Here is a 17730-nt window from a genome sequence, read left to right as displayed (position 1 = left end):
AACTTTGAAATCTATGACACACCAAACTGAATGTTAGGCCACAAGTTGCACAAATACCAATAGCTTGATCATAAGTGGTTATGTTGAATGGTTCTCCAAGATCTTGTAGAGTGAGCTTTACACTAGGTACCATTGGTGGATATATTGGTTTGCAACTTTCCATATTGAACTTTTTGAGCTGTGCCTTGATGTACTTGGAGTTCTTAATGACTATACCATCATCTTGTTGTATAAACCACATACCCAAGTAGTACTGTTAAAAATTAAGATCAGACATCTCAAAATTTGAGGCAAGGTCAGTTTTAAAAGCAGTCATCAAATCCTCATTCGTTCTTTTATAGCATGACATCAACATAGAGATTAACAATAAACAAATCTTGCTTATCCTTTTTGACATATAAAGTGCTTTCTATAGGACTATTTTAAAATCCTTGCCCAATCAAATAGGCAATGAACCTTTTGGTACCAAGCCTTGGAAATAGTTTCAAACCATATAAAGATTTCTTATCTTCCTATATGTCACCATTTAAGAATGTAGTTTCGATGTCCAATCAGTGCACTTTCTAGTGGTCATACGAGAAGTGGAGGAAAAAGTTTCATCATAATCAATCCTTTTTGGCTAGGCATAACCTTTTTAAAAAACAAGTGTGGCCTTGAACGTATCCATAGATCCATCAAACTTTCTCTTGACTTTGTAAACCGAATTAGTACCAATTGCTTTCTTACCAAGAGGTAGATCCACTAAATCCCAAGTACCATTATTTTGAATGGATTTAATTTCATCATGTATGGCTTCTTTAACCTAATTTGGATCATGTTGCATCTCTTCAAAGACTTAGGTGGTTCATCTACATCATGTAGAGATCTAATAAATGAAAATTTAACAATATCTACTGAAGAGATGGTTTTAGCATCATACCTGGTTTCATCCAAAAGTTATGTGGAAGCTGCTGACCTTTACAAATATTTAATCATGCATCTAACCATCTCTATGAGAGCCATGCTTCTTTTCTTAGTAATGTCATTTTGTTGTGGCATATAAGGAGCATGGATTGATGCTTAATATCTTTTTATGCTGAAAATTCTTTGAAAGCATTAGACAAATATTACCCCCCCTCTATCTATATGCCAAGGGTTTGGACTTTTAAGCTAGTTTCATACTCAAGCAAAGAAAGAAGGTGTTCAAAATGAAAAAATACCTCTGATTTTTCTTTCATGGGGTAAGACCAACTGGATTTTTTGTAATCATTAATGAAGGTCACAAAAGTAAATATTTTCTCCCAAAGAAGGAGTTTGCATTAAACCACACATGTCACGTGTATGAGTTGCAATTTATGGTCAATTCTATCTGCCACATTCTTTTGGAAAGATTAGCTGGAGAGTTTGCTAAGAATATGTCCTTCACCTCGAGGGGTTCACCTCAAAAAATGTTAGTGTACCACGTGAGTTCAATAGGAGGGGTTTTTTAATTAGATACATTGAGAAAAATTAACAGGATTACATTAACAGGAGGGGTTTTTTAATTCAACTTTAGAAAAAAATCCGTTAGTTCATAAGTAAACAGGGGTTGTTTTATTGGGGGAAAAATTTTAGTTAAGGGGTTTTTTTAATACCCCTTGAATGCACGTGTGATACCTAGGGTTTTCTAGTAGTGCACCCCCCGAGTCCTTTAAGAACATATTTGGGTGGGTGGCTCTTTAGCATCCCGTGTTTTATCAAAAGCATTAATCCACTAAATTGATATATGGCCAAACCTAGCATGCCACAATTGGGCATCTTTCATTACATTTGAAGTATTTGCCAAGCATCATCACACTTATTATATGTCCAATCAGTACAAACCATGTCTAATAAGAACAATTTGCATATCTTGTTCTCTATCATGGATAATGTATATATCATCTGCACATTGAACATTAAGAACCTCTTGCTAGAGTGGGCTCTGAAAGTAGATTCTTCTTTATAACCTGGAATAAAAAGTATATTTTGAAGACAAATATCCTTACCACTAGTAGTAAGGAAAATCTCACCAATCCCTAATAAAAAAAACATTTTAAAGACAAAGATCCTTACCACTAGTAGTAGTAAGGAAAATCTCACCAATACCTTTGACCAAATAGGAGAAATTTCTGGCACACACAATAGTGTGACCATCTTGCATAGATTCCATATTATTGACCAAACTTCTTTGAGAAGTAATGTGCTTGGAAGCACCACTGTCAAGATACCATTGTCTGAAGCAGTTGCACTGAGTTATGAATCCTGGTCAAGATTAAAGCTACAAATAGCTATAAGTGAAAAGTCTTCAAAGACAGCATTCATAAAGTCCTCTTTCTTGGCACTCTAGTTATTTGGGACCCGTAGAACTGGTAGAACCTTTGTTAGATTCCTTTTTCTTCTTTTCTCTAGCCTATAAGTTATAACATAGTTCAAGTACATGGCCAAGCTTCTTGTGTAATACTAAGCGAGTAACCTTCTTTGGCTAATTAGAATCATCTTTAGCCTCAAAAGATTGGTTTGAATTATTCTTCCACTAGAACTTCTTGCCTTTATCCTTGGTGACAAGAGCCTGATCACTACTAGAACTAATAGATGCATTCTTTCTAGAATACTCCTCTTGTAACAATAAGATAACAAGATCTTGGTAGGTAAAGAGGGGCTAATGCTTATTCAGTTCTACGCTACCACATGTGCTATGAGTGACGTGGAGCTATGGTAAGTATTCAAACCCAGATAAGTATTCATGTAAAGAGTTAAGAGTGATATTATCCATTGCCTTGTTAGGAATGATATCATCAATGTTGAGAAGTTGTTCTCTTAAGTCATGAATCTTGTTTAAATGTTCATTCATGGATCCCTTCTCCCTTTTTTTTTTCATTATCAACTTGCCTTTTGACAAAACCAACTCATGCATCATTTTTAACCTGATACATAGTCTCTCTAAAGTATCCTAAGCAAGTTTAGATGATTTTTGTCATTTTTGCAAAGCTGATGCAAAATGCAAGAGAGTTTTGTAAATCTAGCTCAGAGTAAATATTCAAATTAGAACTCTTTTTCTGATCATGCCAAATCAATTCTTATAACTTGTTCAATGTAGCACCAATAAAGTTCTTAACAATCGTTGTGGAGAAGAGCAAAGATAAATCTAAGCGTACGACTATGAATCTCTTTGCTACATTTTATCATGTTGCAAAATCATTTAGTAAGTATGCTTCACTTTTGCAATTGCTATTATTTTTTGAGTTATTCTACCCTCCCATTTGAAATGTATCATAATGATAAGGTTTTTGTAATGTTTATGCAACATATATCAGTGACTTTTTGCTGAAATCACAGCTTGGTAGATTAAGAATGTCACCTTTTTTTAGTTTAATGATGGATGAGGCTATAGACATAGGAATTATGGATGAGACTATAGACATAGGAACACACCAAAATTTGAGTATCTTTGCATTGTCTCTTGAAAATTTTGACCTTGTGACCATATTTTTAGTATTCTTAGAGCTTCTACCGATTGGAACAATATCTTTTTTAATGATGCGTGCACTCAACTTTTATCAAGTCATAGACTTGATACATTCAAAATGTAGTTTTCTTTGGGTCAAATGGAGCTTGGGCCTAAGCATTCACTGTATTTCCCATAGAACAATCTTGTGCTTAGCAGAGTAGTCAAGCAATCAAAAGTAGTCAAGAAATCAAAAGTACCCGAGGAAATTGATGCTTGCATGAACTTTATTGCATCACTCTTCTCAAAGAGCTCCCTTCAAAAATCCATGCTAAAAGCCTTACAAGGGGAATTTGATTATGCAATTTGGCACATGAGTCATCTTAATAAGGTATGTTGGTTAAGTAGAGTAATTCTTGTTAAAAAGGTGCGTGATTCATATGAGGCCTTGTTAGAATTACCAAGAGTCAAAATAGGACACACTTTGAAAGATTTGTAGATTTGAGTTTATGTATAATCTTCATTTTTTGTTTGATGTTTTAGATAGACTTGCTACTTTAAAAAAAGTTTTTCAAAGTACTTTTGTGGATGTTATAGCCATGGTTGGATTTATTGAGATTAAGATTAAGGATTTAGAAATATATTTTTTACTAGATCATCCTGAGGTTGATAGCAATGCATTGACCCATGATCGATTCAACTATTATGGATGTTACATGTGTGGTTGGATTTATTGAGCTTAACATTAAAGATTTAGAAATGTATTTTATATTGGATCCTGAGGTTGATAGCAATGCATCGACCCATGACCAATTCAACTTTTGTATCATTCCTAATTATGGACCTCTTGTTAATGGTCAACTATATGCTCTATGCACCTCCATAAAAGGTGACACATAGGGGATATTCATATTCATAGAAAGATTGATGGATCTGATTTGGATGATTGTATAAAGTTTCAAAACTCATTTGTTGAGTCAAATATATAGAAAACGTGAAAGAAAGATTTTGTGATAATAACATATTGGGTTGTTTCAAAGCTTTGGCTATGCAATTTTCCATCAAGAAAAGAGAATCATGTAGAGACTTTGGGAATTATGAGATAGAGAAGCTAGTAACATTTTATGGTGAGGAAAATGTTGGTGTACTAGGTGAGACCTTTGAAACAATAGTAAGAAATTTTGAGACGAAACGAGAATTTCAATACTCTTTAAACTCCAAGCACCTTCTGACTGAAATGATTCGAGTTTAAAAGACACGTGAGTTTTCATCAAAAGAAACTCAATAATGAGAGAGAAGGGCCCAATTTTATTGAGGTTGGCTAACATTGTAATGTTACAATGTTATATTACATCTTGTGAAAGAGGCTAATAAAAAAAGTAGTGAAATCAATGACATACAAGAAATGATGATGCTCTAATGAGGATATCCATTGAAGGGCCGAGGTTAAGAGATATCGATTTCTCAGAGGCCATTAATATGTGGAGAAGTGGAACAAAAACAAGTAGGCATCTCTTTGGGGACATTGCAAGGTAAGAAGTTTTATTAAAATTTGATAAAATTTACTATTTTTATGCAGGTCTGTGATGGGGTGAGAAGTTGTAATAAAGTGTACATGCATCTCTCTCTCTCTCTCTCTCTCTCTCTCTCTCTCTCTAAAATGTTATCTTCACTTTTCATATTTTATTTTCTTATAAACCAAGTATGTTTCTCTCTTATTGAACTCGTATTAAATGAAATTTAATATCCACAAAAAAATCATGAACATATTTTTTGAAAAAAAGTTTGGAGAGATTTTGCATATAGGTTTCAAAAATTACTCATAATAGATAAACATGAGAAACTCATATCTTAGACAAACAAGAATAAGTAAAATGATTTTTTTACAACTCTTTTCAATTTCTTATATATTACCAAAATGTCTCTTGGCAACAATTCATCTTTTACAAGATATGTATGACTTTATCAAAAAGCCACCAAAAAAGGTTTTTCTTACTAGATTAGTATTAAGAATGAGCTCAAGGTGTTTGTGTCTTTTTCAAGGAAGGATACAAGATCAAATAAACGTTCACTATGTATTAAATGGTAAGCCGAAGTCTTTCTTGAGAAAGACTGTAATATTTAACAAAAAACTATGAGTAATAAAGTGCATGTGCATCCATGTGTGGTTGTGGTTGTTGCAACGCGCTTCTCAAGAAAGCAAAGAGCGTTAGATTTGGTAGGGGAAGAAATTTTGGCCTATGGTCATTGCATAGGAATGAGTCAAGCTTAGGAAAAACTAGCAAGAGAAACCCCCGTGTTTTAAAACTTAAATGAAGATGAGGCGCAAATATAACCACACATCACACTCACATCACAAAGCCTAAAATCATGAGAGCGCTACTAGAAATGTTAATAAAGCAACTTGAAAACTACCAAAGGGAGTTCATGAATCATAAGCTACATTGATAGAGAGGCATGATCTTTGATTGATGGGGTGCTCTCTTTAGGACATATGAGACGTTCAAACACGACCACAATAGGACATGTATGAGTGCTCAAATTCAACTCAAAATATCTTCAAAGATTTCTCTAAAGCTTGTGACTTGATAGACAAACTATATGCAATGTTCCAAGGTTAACAAGGTGTAGGTTGTGTGTGTATGTAGTATGAGATCAGGACGGGCACCCTTGCCCGTCAAAATTGATAGGTTTGGTGAAATATAGTACATTTTTTTTTTGTATTTCAGCATAATTTTTATGAGCATTTAAATTTTTGCAAGTATTCTACGACCAAAATGCTCAAAAACGGGCATGACCTGCTCAAAAACGGGTGTGACCGTGATCAAAAAATGAGACAATATCATGAACAAGTCATAAGTTATGAGTGAGTCTGAACGCCCAAGTTCCAATGTTGCATAGTTGTTGACCAGGTTGATTGAGGCTAGCTTATGCGGATAGAGTGAAAGCTAGGATGGACATTGGGAGGTTAGGATAACTTGGGGTCCGGGTTTAAGGACTCATCTGAGACTTGCTTCTTTCTGTTTAAGTACTAGCCTCTCTCACCCACTCACACAGCTACTTGTGTGCTGTTTTTCTTCTCTCTTCCCCCCACCCTCACCCACTCACACAGCTGTTTAGCTGACTTGTGTGCTGTTTTCCTTCTCTCTTACATTTTCAGATCACCGTAGCCTCTCTAGTCGCTCTCTCGTGCGCGCGTGTGTCAACAGTATGGGTCGCACCCCTTGCTGCCAAAAGGTGGGGCTAAAGAAGGGTCCATGGACTTCTGAAGAAGATGAGAAGCTGATTGATTTCATCAATCAGCATGGACATGGAAATTGGAGAGCTTTACCTAAGAAATGCGGTAATCACACTATTGTAATATTTAATGTCTGAGATTGGAACATAATTTAGTAATTGATTTGATTTTGTGTGTGTGTGTGTGTGTGTGAGAGAGAGAGAGAGAGAGAGAGAGAGAGAGAGAGAGCATCTAAGCTCTCCATACTATTGAGATTAATTAATTGTACTACCGTGATTTTCAGGCCTCCTAAGGTGTGGAAAAAGCTGCAGGCTGCGTTGGAGCAACTACCTTAGGCCTGATATCAAACGAGGACGCTTCTCCCCTAGCGAAGAGCAGAAGATAATCCAGCTGCATGCATTAGTGGGCAACAAGTAATTACCTTCACTCTTTAATTTTCATTCCTCGTTGCATCGATCTACGCACCTCCTGATATTAATCTTCACTGATCTCAACATCTCCCATATTTAGTCTCCACCTCTAGTGATCCTCATATTTCCATTCATCATATATTAGTCTAAATCTCTCTTTGCATTGACCTGTTAATCCCTATAACTCCAAATTTCGATTTTTTATCTCGTAGATCAATTTATCTCGTTAATGATTTTTAAATCATCTAGAATTGATTGGCTAATCATCAGCTTTAGGAATTTTTTCCATCAGGTGGGCATTCATAGCCTCCCAGATCCCCAAGAGGACCGATAATGAGATCAAGAACTATTGGAACACTGTGCTGAAGAAGAGGTTACAGAAGATGGGCTATGTATTCACAGACACACACCAGAAATATCACAAGCCACCAGAAAGCTCCTCGAAGATCTTTAGTATCACTGCTAATACTAAGCTTAGCTTGGTGTCTACACCTAGCTGTAGACACCTTGCTCAATGGGAGAGTGCAAGGCTTGAAGCTGAGGCAAGGCTTGCTAAAGAGTCCAAATTAAGAGCTACATCTTCAATTAATTGGCCATCTGGTTTAAGGACTTATTCATCAACTAATCACCCTTCTAATAGCTGCAGTAATCAGCAGAATGAGCATGGGCTCTCCTATTTGGCCGCTTCCAACATGACACAGAAGTTGAACTTGATTCAAGATCATGTGAATCATACATTGCTGGAAAATTCTAGTATCAATAAAAGTTCACTTTCTGCTTCTACTAGCTGTGACAGGATCGACGCTGGATCCTCAGCTAAATCAAGCTTATCTTCTCTAGACAGCATAACCTCAACTCTTAAGCTTGGCCCTAGTGGGAGATTTATGTCTTGGAAAACACAGGACCTTCCACTTCTCAAGGGTGGTAAGAATTCAATCCCAAACTCTATACAATATCCTTCTAAACCATCTTGTGATAATAAGTTGGACCAATCTCATGATGCCAAAGTGGACAATTCTGAACATTCGAGAGGGGATATTATGGTTGATCTTATTGATAATAGCATGATTAGCTTGCCATTATCAGATAGTTTCCATGATCTGTTGTTTGAACTGGATCACAGTTGCTTTAATCTAGTATCTACTTGCAGAAGTCAGAAAGATGAGCCTGCTACAATGTTAGACAGCCATCACAAGAGCCATGATACGTTGATCAGCAATAATTTGGATTACTGTGCTGGTTGCAGCTACAACAATAATAGCATGAGAAAGTCCACAAGTCAAGTGGTGGAAGGTGGCTTGTTACCACCAAGTCTATCTCATCATCATCGTAATGGGGTGGCCTCTAAAGCCGTTGATGCAATGGGATCAGAATGCCTTAACGTTCATCAAAATGCAGCCCAATATAATAATTTGCTCAGGGAGCTCTTCTTTGATACCCCTTGATGTAATGGGATCAGAGTGCCTTAACCTTCAATCAAAACGCAGCCCAATATAATAATTTGCTCAGGGAGCTCTTGTTTTATACCCTATCATGAATACTTGATATGTAGGTTGATCATTGTTACTTATCTAAGCGTGCCTTAAGCTACAATTAGACGCTTTAAGGCTTTATCGTTGTGTGAAGGTTCCAAGGCCATATTGTAGAAAATGATCATCTCAAAACATTAGATCAATCTTATTTAGTATATGGAAGTAAAGAATTGCTCATCCATGTATCGTTGTGTAAATATTCCAAGGCCATACTATAAAGAATTGCTCATCCATGTATCGTTGTGTAAATATTCCAAGGCAATACTGTGAAAAATGATCATTTCAAAACATTCTCAATCCTGTTCAGTATATGGAAGTAGAGAATTGCTCATCCATGTATCTCAAGATGGCCAAACTATCGTATGTGCATGTGCTCACATTTATATGTATTTGGCGAACTAAAGCTTAATTGCTAGCTTACAATTGTATAAAGATTATCATTTTGTGCCAATGAGGAAGAAAGTGCCCTACAAGCGCGGTGAAAAAACGATAACTATGGGAGAATCTTGGGCCTAAGGCCATTCGTTGGAAAAAAAAACCTTATCATTTTGCACAATGGTAATGATATTGGATTATGCTCTATGCACATTGTCAAGTTAAGTTTTCTAAAGTTTATGTCGTTTATTGATTATTGGATAGGAGAAATTAAGTCCCCCGCAAAAACTCAACTATACGAGAATTGTAGTGACCCCTATAATTTTTTTAAAAGAGCAATCAGCTAAAAGAAGTTGGGCTTTCTTATGATCAATTCATGTGTTGCTTAAGTAAAGTGGTCATACGATGTCTTATTTAGATCAAATTCATGTGTTGCTTAAGTAAAGTGGTCATACGATGTCTTATTTAGATCAACTCAAATTCCCCTTAATATGTTCTAAACTACTTCATCATATGCTAAGTTGATATGGATATTGTCTTATGACCTATTCAAGGTGCCCCTTAACGTTGTCATTCTTGTCCCCCTCAATGTGCAAATTGTTATGGAAATTGGACTGCCTGATGTTGTTTTAAAGGTCACCTTTGTGCTAACTATTTCTTAAAGAAGTACATTTTACAAGAACAAGAACATAGCACCACTAGCCAATGTGGCATGAGAGGGAGGGTATACATAGGCCAATATGGCATGGGAGATTGGGAGAAGAATGGAGGGGGGTATATGAGAACAAGTGTTACAGCAAGTACCACATCCTATTGTCTGAAAGTGAACATAGCACTAGTAGTCAGCATGGCATGGAGTGTCTTGGAGGAGTATAGGGGGAGCTACATGGGAATACAAATGCTAATAATCTTCCATGTAATGTTGATTGACAATCTCTTGAAGGAGAAGCTGATAATCTTCCATGTAATGTTAATAATCTTTGGAAGGTGAAGCTATTCCCACACTATTTTAAAGATAGAAAAGGTAAAAAATTAACAAAGCTATGGAAAAAAGCTATGTTAGTATTCAGAGGGTGTGCAAGCAAACATAGATCTTGACATACCACATTTTTCGATGATGGTATTTGAGCTGTTGTGGGGGGACAACCATTCATAATACCACTGGTTGACCACCACCACACTCCACTAGTTCCCCATCAGCCGGTGGCCGCATATTTCACATGTGCACTGTCAAGAAAAAAGGTATTTTAGTATAATTTTCACGGCTCAAATTGAGAAAAACCGATTGTAATTTTGTTTAGCCTTTCTTGAATTGAACGATTCAAAGTTTAAAAAATGTAAATTATGAAACCAATTAATCTATGCATTTTTTAAATAAAAACCGGTTGAGGTTGAAGGTGATCCTTTTTTTTTTCACTGGTTAGGGAAAAAAAAAGTCTATTTCTGACAGTGCGAGTCATGCGAAATGGATGAAGGGCAGATATCTTTCTGGAGAACAAGAATGCATAGTAGCAAGCAAACGTGGCTAGGAAGCTGTGTAAGCAAACGTGGCCAGGAAGCTGTGTTGTCGACTCTTCGAGTTGTCGGGGGCAGAAGGCCAGCCATAATTGGCCAGGGGCTTGGCCCTTTTCTGCAAGTGTGCACCTGCCTGCGTTACGTACACCACGTAATCAATCACCTGTACAAAAAAGAGCGCACTCTGGGTCCTCCGACAAGCTCCGCGTACAGCTTCACCTGGAGCCCCCTCAACCACATAAATGATCTCATCATTCTCAACCCTTAGCTGTTATCCCACTATTAAAGAAAATTTACTTTTATCGTTTTTATCTGCAGGCTTCTTTTTAGTGATATCTTCACCTGAATGCTAAAATATGGCTTTGATGCCCATTGAAGCTCTCAAGTTTCAGGCCTTGCCTCTCGCGCATGCGTGCGGGCGTGCCATAAAAATCGAAGGAATGTGGGGGATCAGTTCAGTGAGGCTGGTGATGCACATTTTAATCAGCTCTATCCATAGTAGCGGGCGAAGCACTGAAAATCAAAGGATGGCAAGAATCTGGGAGCAGTTCGATGCGGCTGGTGATGCACATTTTAACTTTTAATCAGTTCTATCCAGATTCCACAGTAGAACTGCAGCGTTAAGTACAGATATTAGAGTATCGAGAGTGTTAAAACTGCAGCGTTAAGTACAGACATTAGAGTATATCGAGTCATGTTAATTAGTTCTATCCACAGTAGAACTGCAGCGTTAAAGTACAGACATTACAGTGGAACCACCAATTCCAGTAGTAAACTACTCCTCCTATATCTACACTATACAAAGTTGACAGTCCTTTGTCACGTTCCCGGTTGCAAATTCAATCACCAATTCCTTTATTGAACTGTATGTATATTATTAGTATTACGCTAAGCATGACGTTGAGTCGTGCCTAGGGCCACGGTTGAGTGAACCGTTCTAATCCCTGAACACTAGCTTTTAAGACAGCCCTTTTCCGCCCTTTATGGCTCGCTCATTGTCATTGATGAGCTTCGTTTTTCTCCCTCTTCTTTTAAGACTCGAGCCTTGAGGTCTCAATCTCCATCAATGCCACTGCCACCTCAGAGCCTTAAATTTGAAGCCTATTTTGGGCTTCAAATAACACCTGTTGCAATGTTCAAATTCACCCAAGGTTGCAACAATGAAACCCTTGTAGGTTGCCCAAGTAACAATGAAATCCATTTTTTGGTCCAAAGTTGTATGGGTACACACACATAAATTAAATTATTTTATCAAACACTAAAAACTTATAACCTTTCAAGAATCAATGATAAAATATATGGATTTTGTGGCCCGGCACCTCCTTGCTTTGCCACCACCTCCTAGCAAATAATGTCCATGGTACTCTTGTTTAGTAGCATGTTGCCTCAGTGCTTGCACAAATTCCACATGTTGTTTGGCATTGTATCACTTTTAGCCTTGCCTATCTACGCTCTTAGCATGTCTTAGAAGCCTCACACAAACCCTTGCTACAAGCAAATCTCCAACATCTCTTCTTTTCGAAAGCAAGCAAATGTAGTAACACTACTATTGCTAATAGGACAACATTCGTGATGTTCTAGTCAGGATCCTTTTTTATCCACAATGCACAAATGCTCACATCTTTATACGATGCACAAAAGCCTTTGCTATTCACGATGAAGACCATGTTGTTTCTTTTATGAAACCGTGCCTTGGGCTTCAAATTTAAGGCATGCTCTAAAGTCTCTTAGAGAGACAAGAGTAAGAGATATCAATGTCAGAAATAAACTTTTTTTCTAACCAGTGGAAAAGTCAATCGGTTTTCATTGCAAAAATCCATAGATTAATCGGTTTTATAACTAAAATATTAAAATACATAGATTAACCGACTTTATAACTAAAATATTAAAATTTTTGATTTATAAATTTAAGGCTAGGCATAATTTCAATTGTTTTTTCTTAATTTAAACCGTAAAAATTACACTAAAGGATGGTTTTTCCTCAGCTTTATCTTACACGGGGTCTAAGGCATGGGATCAAGGGCGCCCACCAAAAGACAACCCCGTCGCTTGATTTCGTCCGTTGATCCTGGAAAAATTAATCTCGGGATAAAAATTAATCTCGGGATCCCGAGATTAATTTTTAAGTTTTGAATATCGGGTTGAAAAGGCGGCGAAAGGGTACACACAATCATTAAAGGCTGAGCATTCAGAAAAGATTTCATTCTCTTAAAGAATATTTGGTGGAATTTAATGCCGAGACCTATGGAGTAAATGCCACGAACTACCAAACTAATCTCGGGATCCCATAATCTCGGGATCCCGAGATTAATTTTTACAGGAAAAAGTTTCCTATTGCGCTTTTCTTTTTTTCTCCTTCATTCTTCTTCATGTTTGTTGTAGGGTTCTTACAAGAAGCTAAGAGGCCCATTATGGTGGTATATCTACATACTCATAAGGTACTTCACTAAATAGCATTCGTTGTTCTGTTTACATAAATGCAACAATGGATTATGTATTTGAAGAGGAGAGTAGTGATGACAACACTTCAAATGAATCTAGTGAGGATTTTAGTGATGAAGAGCTTGGGTTAAATGACACCCTAAACGAACATGAGAGTGTGTCAAATGATGAGGGTCCTCATAATGACACCCACCATGGGCATGACTCTTATCAAAAAAATTGGGTCGATCCACTTGCACATGTATCTCAAACTTATTTATATTTTAATAGAAGTACGTATGAATTAATGATAAGAGCATTACAGCATGATGTTTCCCTATCATTAGAAGATCTCAAGGTTTGTAGTCCATTGCTTGATTTGAAAAAGTGGCGAAGATTGAAAGATGCGTTGGTCCTTAGAACTAAGGAAGACAATAGTCATTGTCTTTGTCTAAAAGACACGCCTAATCTGAGGATCTCATGTATTGAGGATTGGGAGAGTATTGTTGTTGGAGCACATCAAAGTGAAAGTGATAGTGCTCACCGCAGTCTCAGTGATACAATAGACAAAATCAAGTCAACATGGTACATTGGTATTCAAAAGCATGGAATTCCCCAATCCTACATTAAAGAGTTTATCAATGCATGCGGATGTAAACGCCCTAAATGTAATACCGTTCCACAATCTCAGGATCTTTCAAAAGTAATAAGCACTACTAAATTTAAGGTACAGGAGCAGTTAAAGAGTATAATGATTGAGTACAATGCTAGATTAATAATGGTGAGATCAACAAAGACATATGGTTCTTCTAAGACCATGGTAGACTACATTTGTCATAGAGGAGGCAAGCCAAGAAGAAGTGGAAAGCAAAAGCGCCTGCGAACATCCAAGAAATGTGGTTGCACATTCAAAGTGCAAGTGGAGTATATAGAAGGGATGGAAGATGTTCATTTATTTGTATATCCATCACATAACGGTCACACACCGGGCACAAGAAGTGATTTATATCACCTTCCAGTTCATCCATCAGTGATTGAGTGCTGCATTCAAGATTTGTTTGATGTGGGAAGCTCTAGACATGTTTCTCAAATATCATTATCTAAACAGCGACTCCATATGGAAAAGGCTTCTCTTTTGGATTGCAAAATCTATAGGTTTTTCATGATTCCTCAAGAAATTGCCATGTTGTCATATCAAGTCCGTCACCAAGGTACTATCTTCTCCCTACAGTTTACAACCTTTGTCATAATGTTTTTGGATATTCTCTAAATTGAATACATTGCAGCTAATGTGTCAACTGATGATTGGACATCAATGTTCATGGAGGCTTTGGCTCTACAGCAACAAAATAAGGTACCACTAACTATTATTATATTTAAATCCAATATAGTCATTGATACCGAAAGTATTATTATATTTAAATCCAATATAGTCATTGATACCGAAACTATCATCAAGTTCGCTTCGTTTCTAAATGTGTAGGTGGTTTACTGTCAACCATATAATCCCCATGCAGAGAAGATCAAAGAAAGGCCTTTCATACTTATCATTCAAGATGATTGGATGTTACAAATGGCTATTCGATTTTCTCACAATAATGCATGGGCAATTGATAGTACTTTCAAAACCAACATTTATGGATTGCCTTTATTTGCTGCAGTAATACCAAATCAACTTGGTGTTGGCATGCCAATATGGTTTATGATGTGTTCATGTGATCCAGGGTCTCATCATGAGGTCATTGCTCTAGAGATGACACTAAAAATAATTATGCAAAGGATGGGTAGTGTAAGGCCTAGTGCTTTGGTTATTGATAAATGCCAACAAGAACTTGAGGCTATAACCCAAGCTGTAAATGAAGATCCTCACTCTTGGATTCTCGATGATAATGGGATTCCAAGACAAATTGCATGTCATGTGCTACTTTGTTGGTTTCATGCAAAGAAGGCATGGGTGGAGAATCTACTTCCACAAGTATGCAAGCACAACTTTCGTCGCTCTTCTTTGGAGTTTGTTGAAGTAATACTTACTTATCCTAACCCATTTTGATATCCAGGTCCCAAAAGAGAAGCGAAATGAAATTTATTCTTTGATGTCTAATTTAATGCAATGTGCTACCATAGAAGATTTTGAGGGACGCTACCAAGATCTCCTGCGAAGGTATTCATCTCATCCTAATGTGCTTCGATATGTCACAAATGGTTGGTGCGGACCTAATTGCATGTGGAAAACACGGTGGCCAAAATTTGGACGAATGTTCAACTATGGCAATGTTGATACAACAAATTTGATTGAAAGATTATGGCAATATATCAAATACACTCTTCTAGAAGCTCGTATTAATCGATCAATTGTCGAGCTACTACATGCGCTCATCGGTGATTCAAAGACTGGCAACCGCATGGGTGGAACATTAACAAGGTTCTTTAGGCAAAAGCAAGAAATAGGTGAGTCGTTGATATCGAAGTCCCATCTATTTAGTCAAAAGCATGGAGTTGAATGTTATGATTTACATACATTAAGCCATTTCTTATTTATTATGCAGCTGACTCAGGTCGATTTTCAACCCGTGGCTCCTCAAAAAGACATACCTCAAGATTGCATGCCGGAGAGCAATTATTACAGAGATTCAAGGACAATCCATCATGTGTGGAGGTAGTTAACTCTATGTCATTATTGTTCAAGATTCAAAGTGTCTCTACTCCGAGCTTATGGTACCATGTGAATTTGCAAAGCAACTACTGTGATTGTCCTGATTGGAGCTCCCAATGCAAGCACATTTATGGTATTCGCTTGATAGTATTACAACATTTTCCAGAATTACAGCAATTGCTTCCTACAGTGGATAATGGAGATGAAAACCCTTTTGAAGTGGTTGATGATGTCAATACTGCAACGTGTCATGATACACATGACCATGTGACAATAGAGGAATTGTCCAAGCATATTGGAAAGCTTAAAGAAATCCTCTCCACAATTGAGCAAGTAGCGCCTACAAAAGATCCAAGGGAGATGAAAGCTGCTCTAGCACAATTGAAGGCTACTGAGGATCTACTCTTATCCGTGATGACACCAGGGAAAATCAACATGCCAGCTCGAGGAAATGTCCGACTTATTCAAGCGCATGTGACTCAAACGCGTCTTGGCCACGGAAAACCACGCAATGAAGATGATGATGTGATTACTATGGATGTTGTAGCCTCTTCAAGTCAACCAAAAAAGCCAACATGCCAAAGTGGTGTTCTTCGAAAAAGGCATCAACGTGGTAGAAGTCGAGTTCGTTTTGATAGATTTCCTCGCATATGGTGTCCACATTGCTGCACCAAAACACTATTGGTGGATCCTATAGCTATCTTCTCATGCCATACCTGCCATGCATTACTACCTTTGTCTAGGAGACATGTTAGTGAAGGAGCAGAGAAGTGTCTTCTTGGAAAATCTATTCAAGTATGTAATGATAATGATAGTTTTATGGGTATCATTTCTTCATGTCAGTATGGGTCTTCCAAAGATGAAGAGAGAATATTCATATTAAGTTCTAATGTTGCACAATTGCAACAAATCAGGGCATCTCAATTTAGAATCATACTCATGTACACTGGACATGTACCTCAAATTTTGGATTTCATCTAAACATATATTTGACTTGATCTCAATTTTAAAGTTATATGTGCATCTTTTGTCTCTCTACTAATTTCAATTCTATTACAAAGGTTACAAGTTTAATTCATCGTTGGTTAGGGTACTTTGCTTGCATAGGTCTTGTTTAATTATGATTATGACCTCTCTACAACTGGTTTTGGTTTAGGGTCTATAAGTATTAAACAAGACCTGGTTTTGATGACTGTTCTCTGGAAAACTTAATCTCGGGATCCCGAGATTAATTGTTCCAGAGAATAGCCATGAGCATTATAGTGGTTCTGGAAAAATTAATCTCGGGATCCCGAGATTAATTTTTCCAGAGAATAGCCTTAAACAACATTAAGACTCTGTAAAAATTAATCTCGGGATCCCGAGATTAATTTTTCCAGAGAATAGCCTTGAACAACAATAATCATAATCATAATTAAACATATTTGAGACCATAATCATAATTAAACAAGACCTATGCAAGCAAAGTATCCATAACCATAACCATATTTGAGACCATTAACCATAACCATAACCATATTTGATCATAACAATAACCATACTTGAGACCAACAACATAACCATATTTGAGACCATAACCAACAAGATCTCATGACCAAAACTATAACCAACAAGACCATAACCATATTTGAGACTTACAACATAACCAACAAGACCATAACCATAGCCATATTTGAGACTTACAACATAACCAACAAGACCATAACCATAGCCATATTTGAGACCATTAACCATAACCATAACCATATTTGATCACATAACCATAACCATACTTAAGACCAACAACATAACCATATTTGAGATCATGAACATAACCATATTTGAGACCATAACCAACAAGATCTCATGACCAAAACTATAACCAACAAGACCATAACCATATTTGAGACTTACAACATAACCAACAAGACCATAACCATAGCCATATTTGAGACCATTAACCATAACCATAACCATATTTGATCACATAACCATAACCATACTTAAGACCAACAACATAACCATAGCCATATTTGAGACCATTAACCATAACCATAACCATATTTGATCACATAACCATAACCATACTTAAGACTTACAACATAACCAACAAGACCATAACTATATTTGAGATCATTAACCATAACCATTACCATATATGA

General features: G+C 36.8%; 2 protein-coding genes across 3 annotated transcripts; both read left to right on the top strand.

Annotated features, from left to right (window-relative positions):
• The first annotated feature begins 6225 nt into the window (after positions 1-6225).
• LOC147639414 (uncharacterized) lies at positions 6226-8835 on the top strand. 2 transcript variants are annotated; one of them, XM_086791113.1, is made up of 4 exons: positions 6226-6473; positions 6606-6788; positions 6967-7096; positions 7386-8835. In XM_086791113.1, exons 2-4 carry the CDS (start codon positions 6656-6658, stop codon positions 8536-8538), a joined length of 1416 nt encoding a protein of 471 aa, XP_086647239.1. In that variant the 5' UTR covers positions 6226-6473; positions 6606-6655; the 3' UTR covers positions 8539-8835. The 2 variants fall into 2 exon arrangements, with proteins under 2 accessions (XP_086647239.1, XP_086647230.1); XM_086791104.1 differs by having other exon boundaries at positions 6231-6788.
• Positions 8836-12777: 3942 nt separating this feature from the next.
• Positions 12778-16518, top strand: LOC147639413 (uncharacterized). The gene is made up of 6 exons (XM_086794106.1): positions 12778-12953; positions 14223-14290; positions 14420-14911; positions 14994-15384; positions 15483-16384; positions 16504-16518. The coding sequence occupies exons 2-6, from the start codon at positions 14252-14254 to the stop codon at positions 16516-16518; spliced, it is 1839 nt and encodes a 612-aa protein (XP_086650232.1). The 5' UTR covers positions 12778-12953; positions 14223-14251.
• The last annotated feature ends 1212 nt before the right edge of the window (positions 16519-17730 follow it).

This window comes from Cibotium barometz, chromosome 4 (genome assembly GCF_041138505.1).
Source record: "Cibotium barometz isolate CiBa-2024 chromosome 4, ASM4113850v1, whole genome shotgun sequence".
In the NCBI taxonomy this organism is placed as follows: Eukaryota; Viridiplantae; Streptophyta; class Polypodiopsida; order Cyatheales; family Cibotiaceae; genus Cibotium; species Cibotium barometz.
This window is presented reverse-complemented; position numbering and strand designations above follow the sequence as displayed.

Bases quoted from the DNA above. Each gene is read 5' to 3' on its own strand.
- LOC147639414 (XM_086791113.1), top strand. From the start codon at position 6,656: ATGGGTCGCACCCCTTGCTGCCAAAAGGTGGGGCTAAAGAAGGGTCCA. The intron at 6,789-6,966 runs GTAATCACACTA...CGTGATTTTCAG, and splicing joins AGCTTTACCTAAGAAATGCG to GCCTCCTAAGGTGTGGAAAA. The intron at 7,097-7,385 runs GTAATTACCTTC...TTTTTCCATCAG, and splicing joins CATGCATTAGTGGGCAACAA to GTGGGCATTCATAGCCTCCC.
- LOC147639413 (XM_086794106.1), top strand. From the start codon at position 14,252: ATGTTCATGGAGGCTTTGGCTCTACAGCAACAAAATAAG. The intron at 14,291-14,419 runs GTACCACTAACT...CTAAATGTGTAG, and splicing joins CTCTACAGCAACAAAATAAG to GTGGTTTACTGTCAACCATA. The intron at 14,912-14,993 runs GTATGCAAGCAC...TTTGATATCCAG, and splicing joins TGGAGAATCTACTTCCACAA to GTCCCAAAAGAGAAGCGAAA.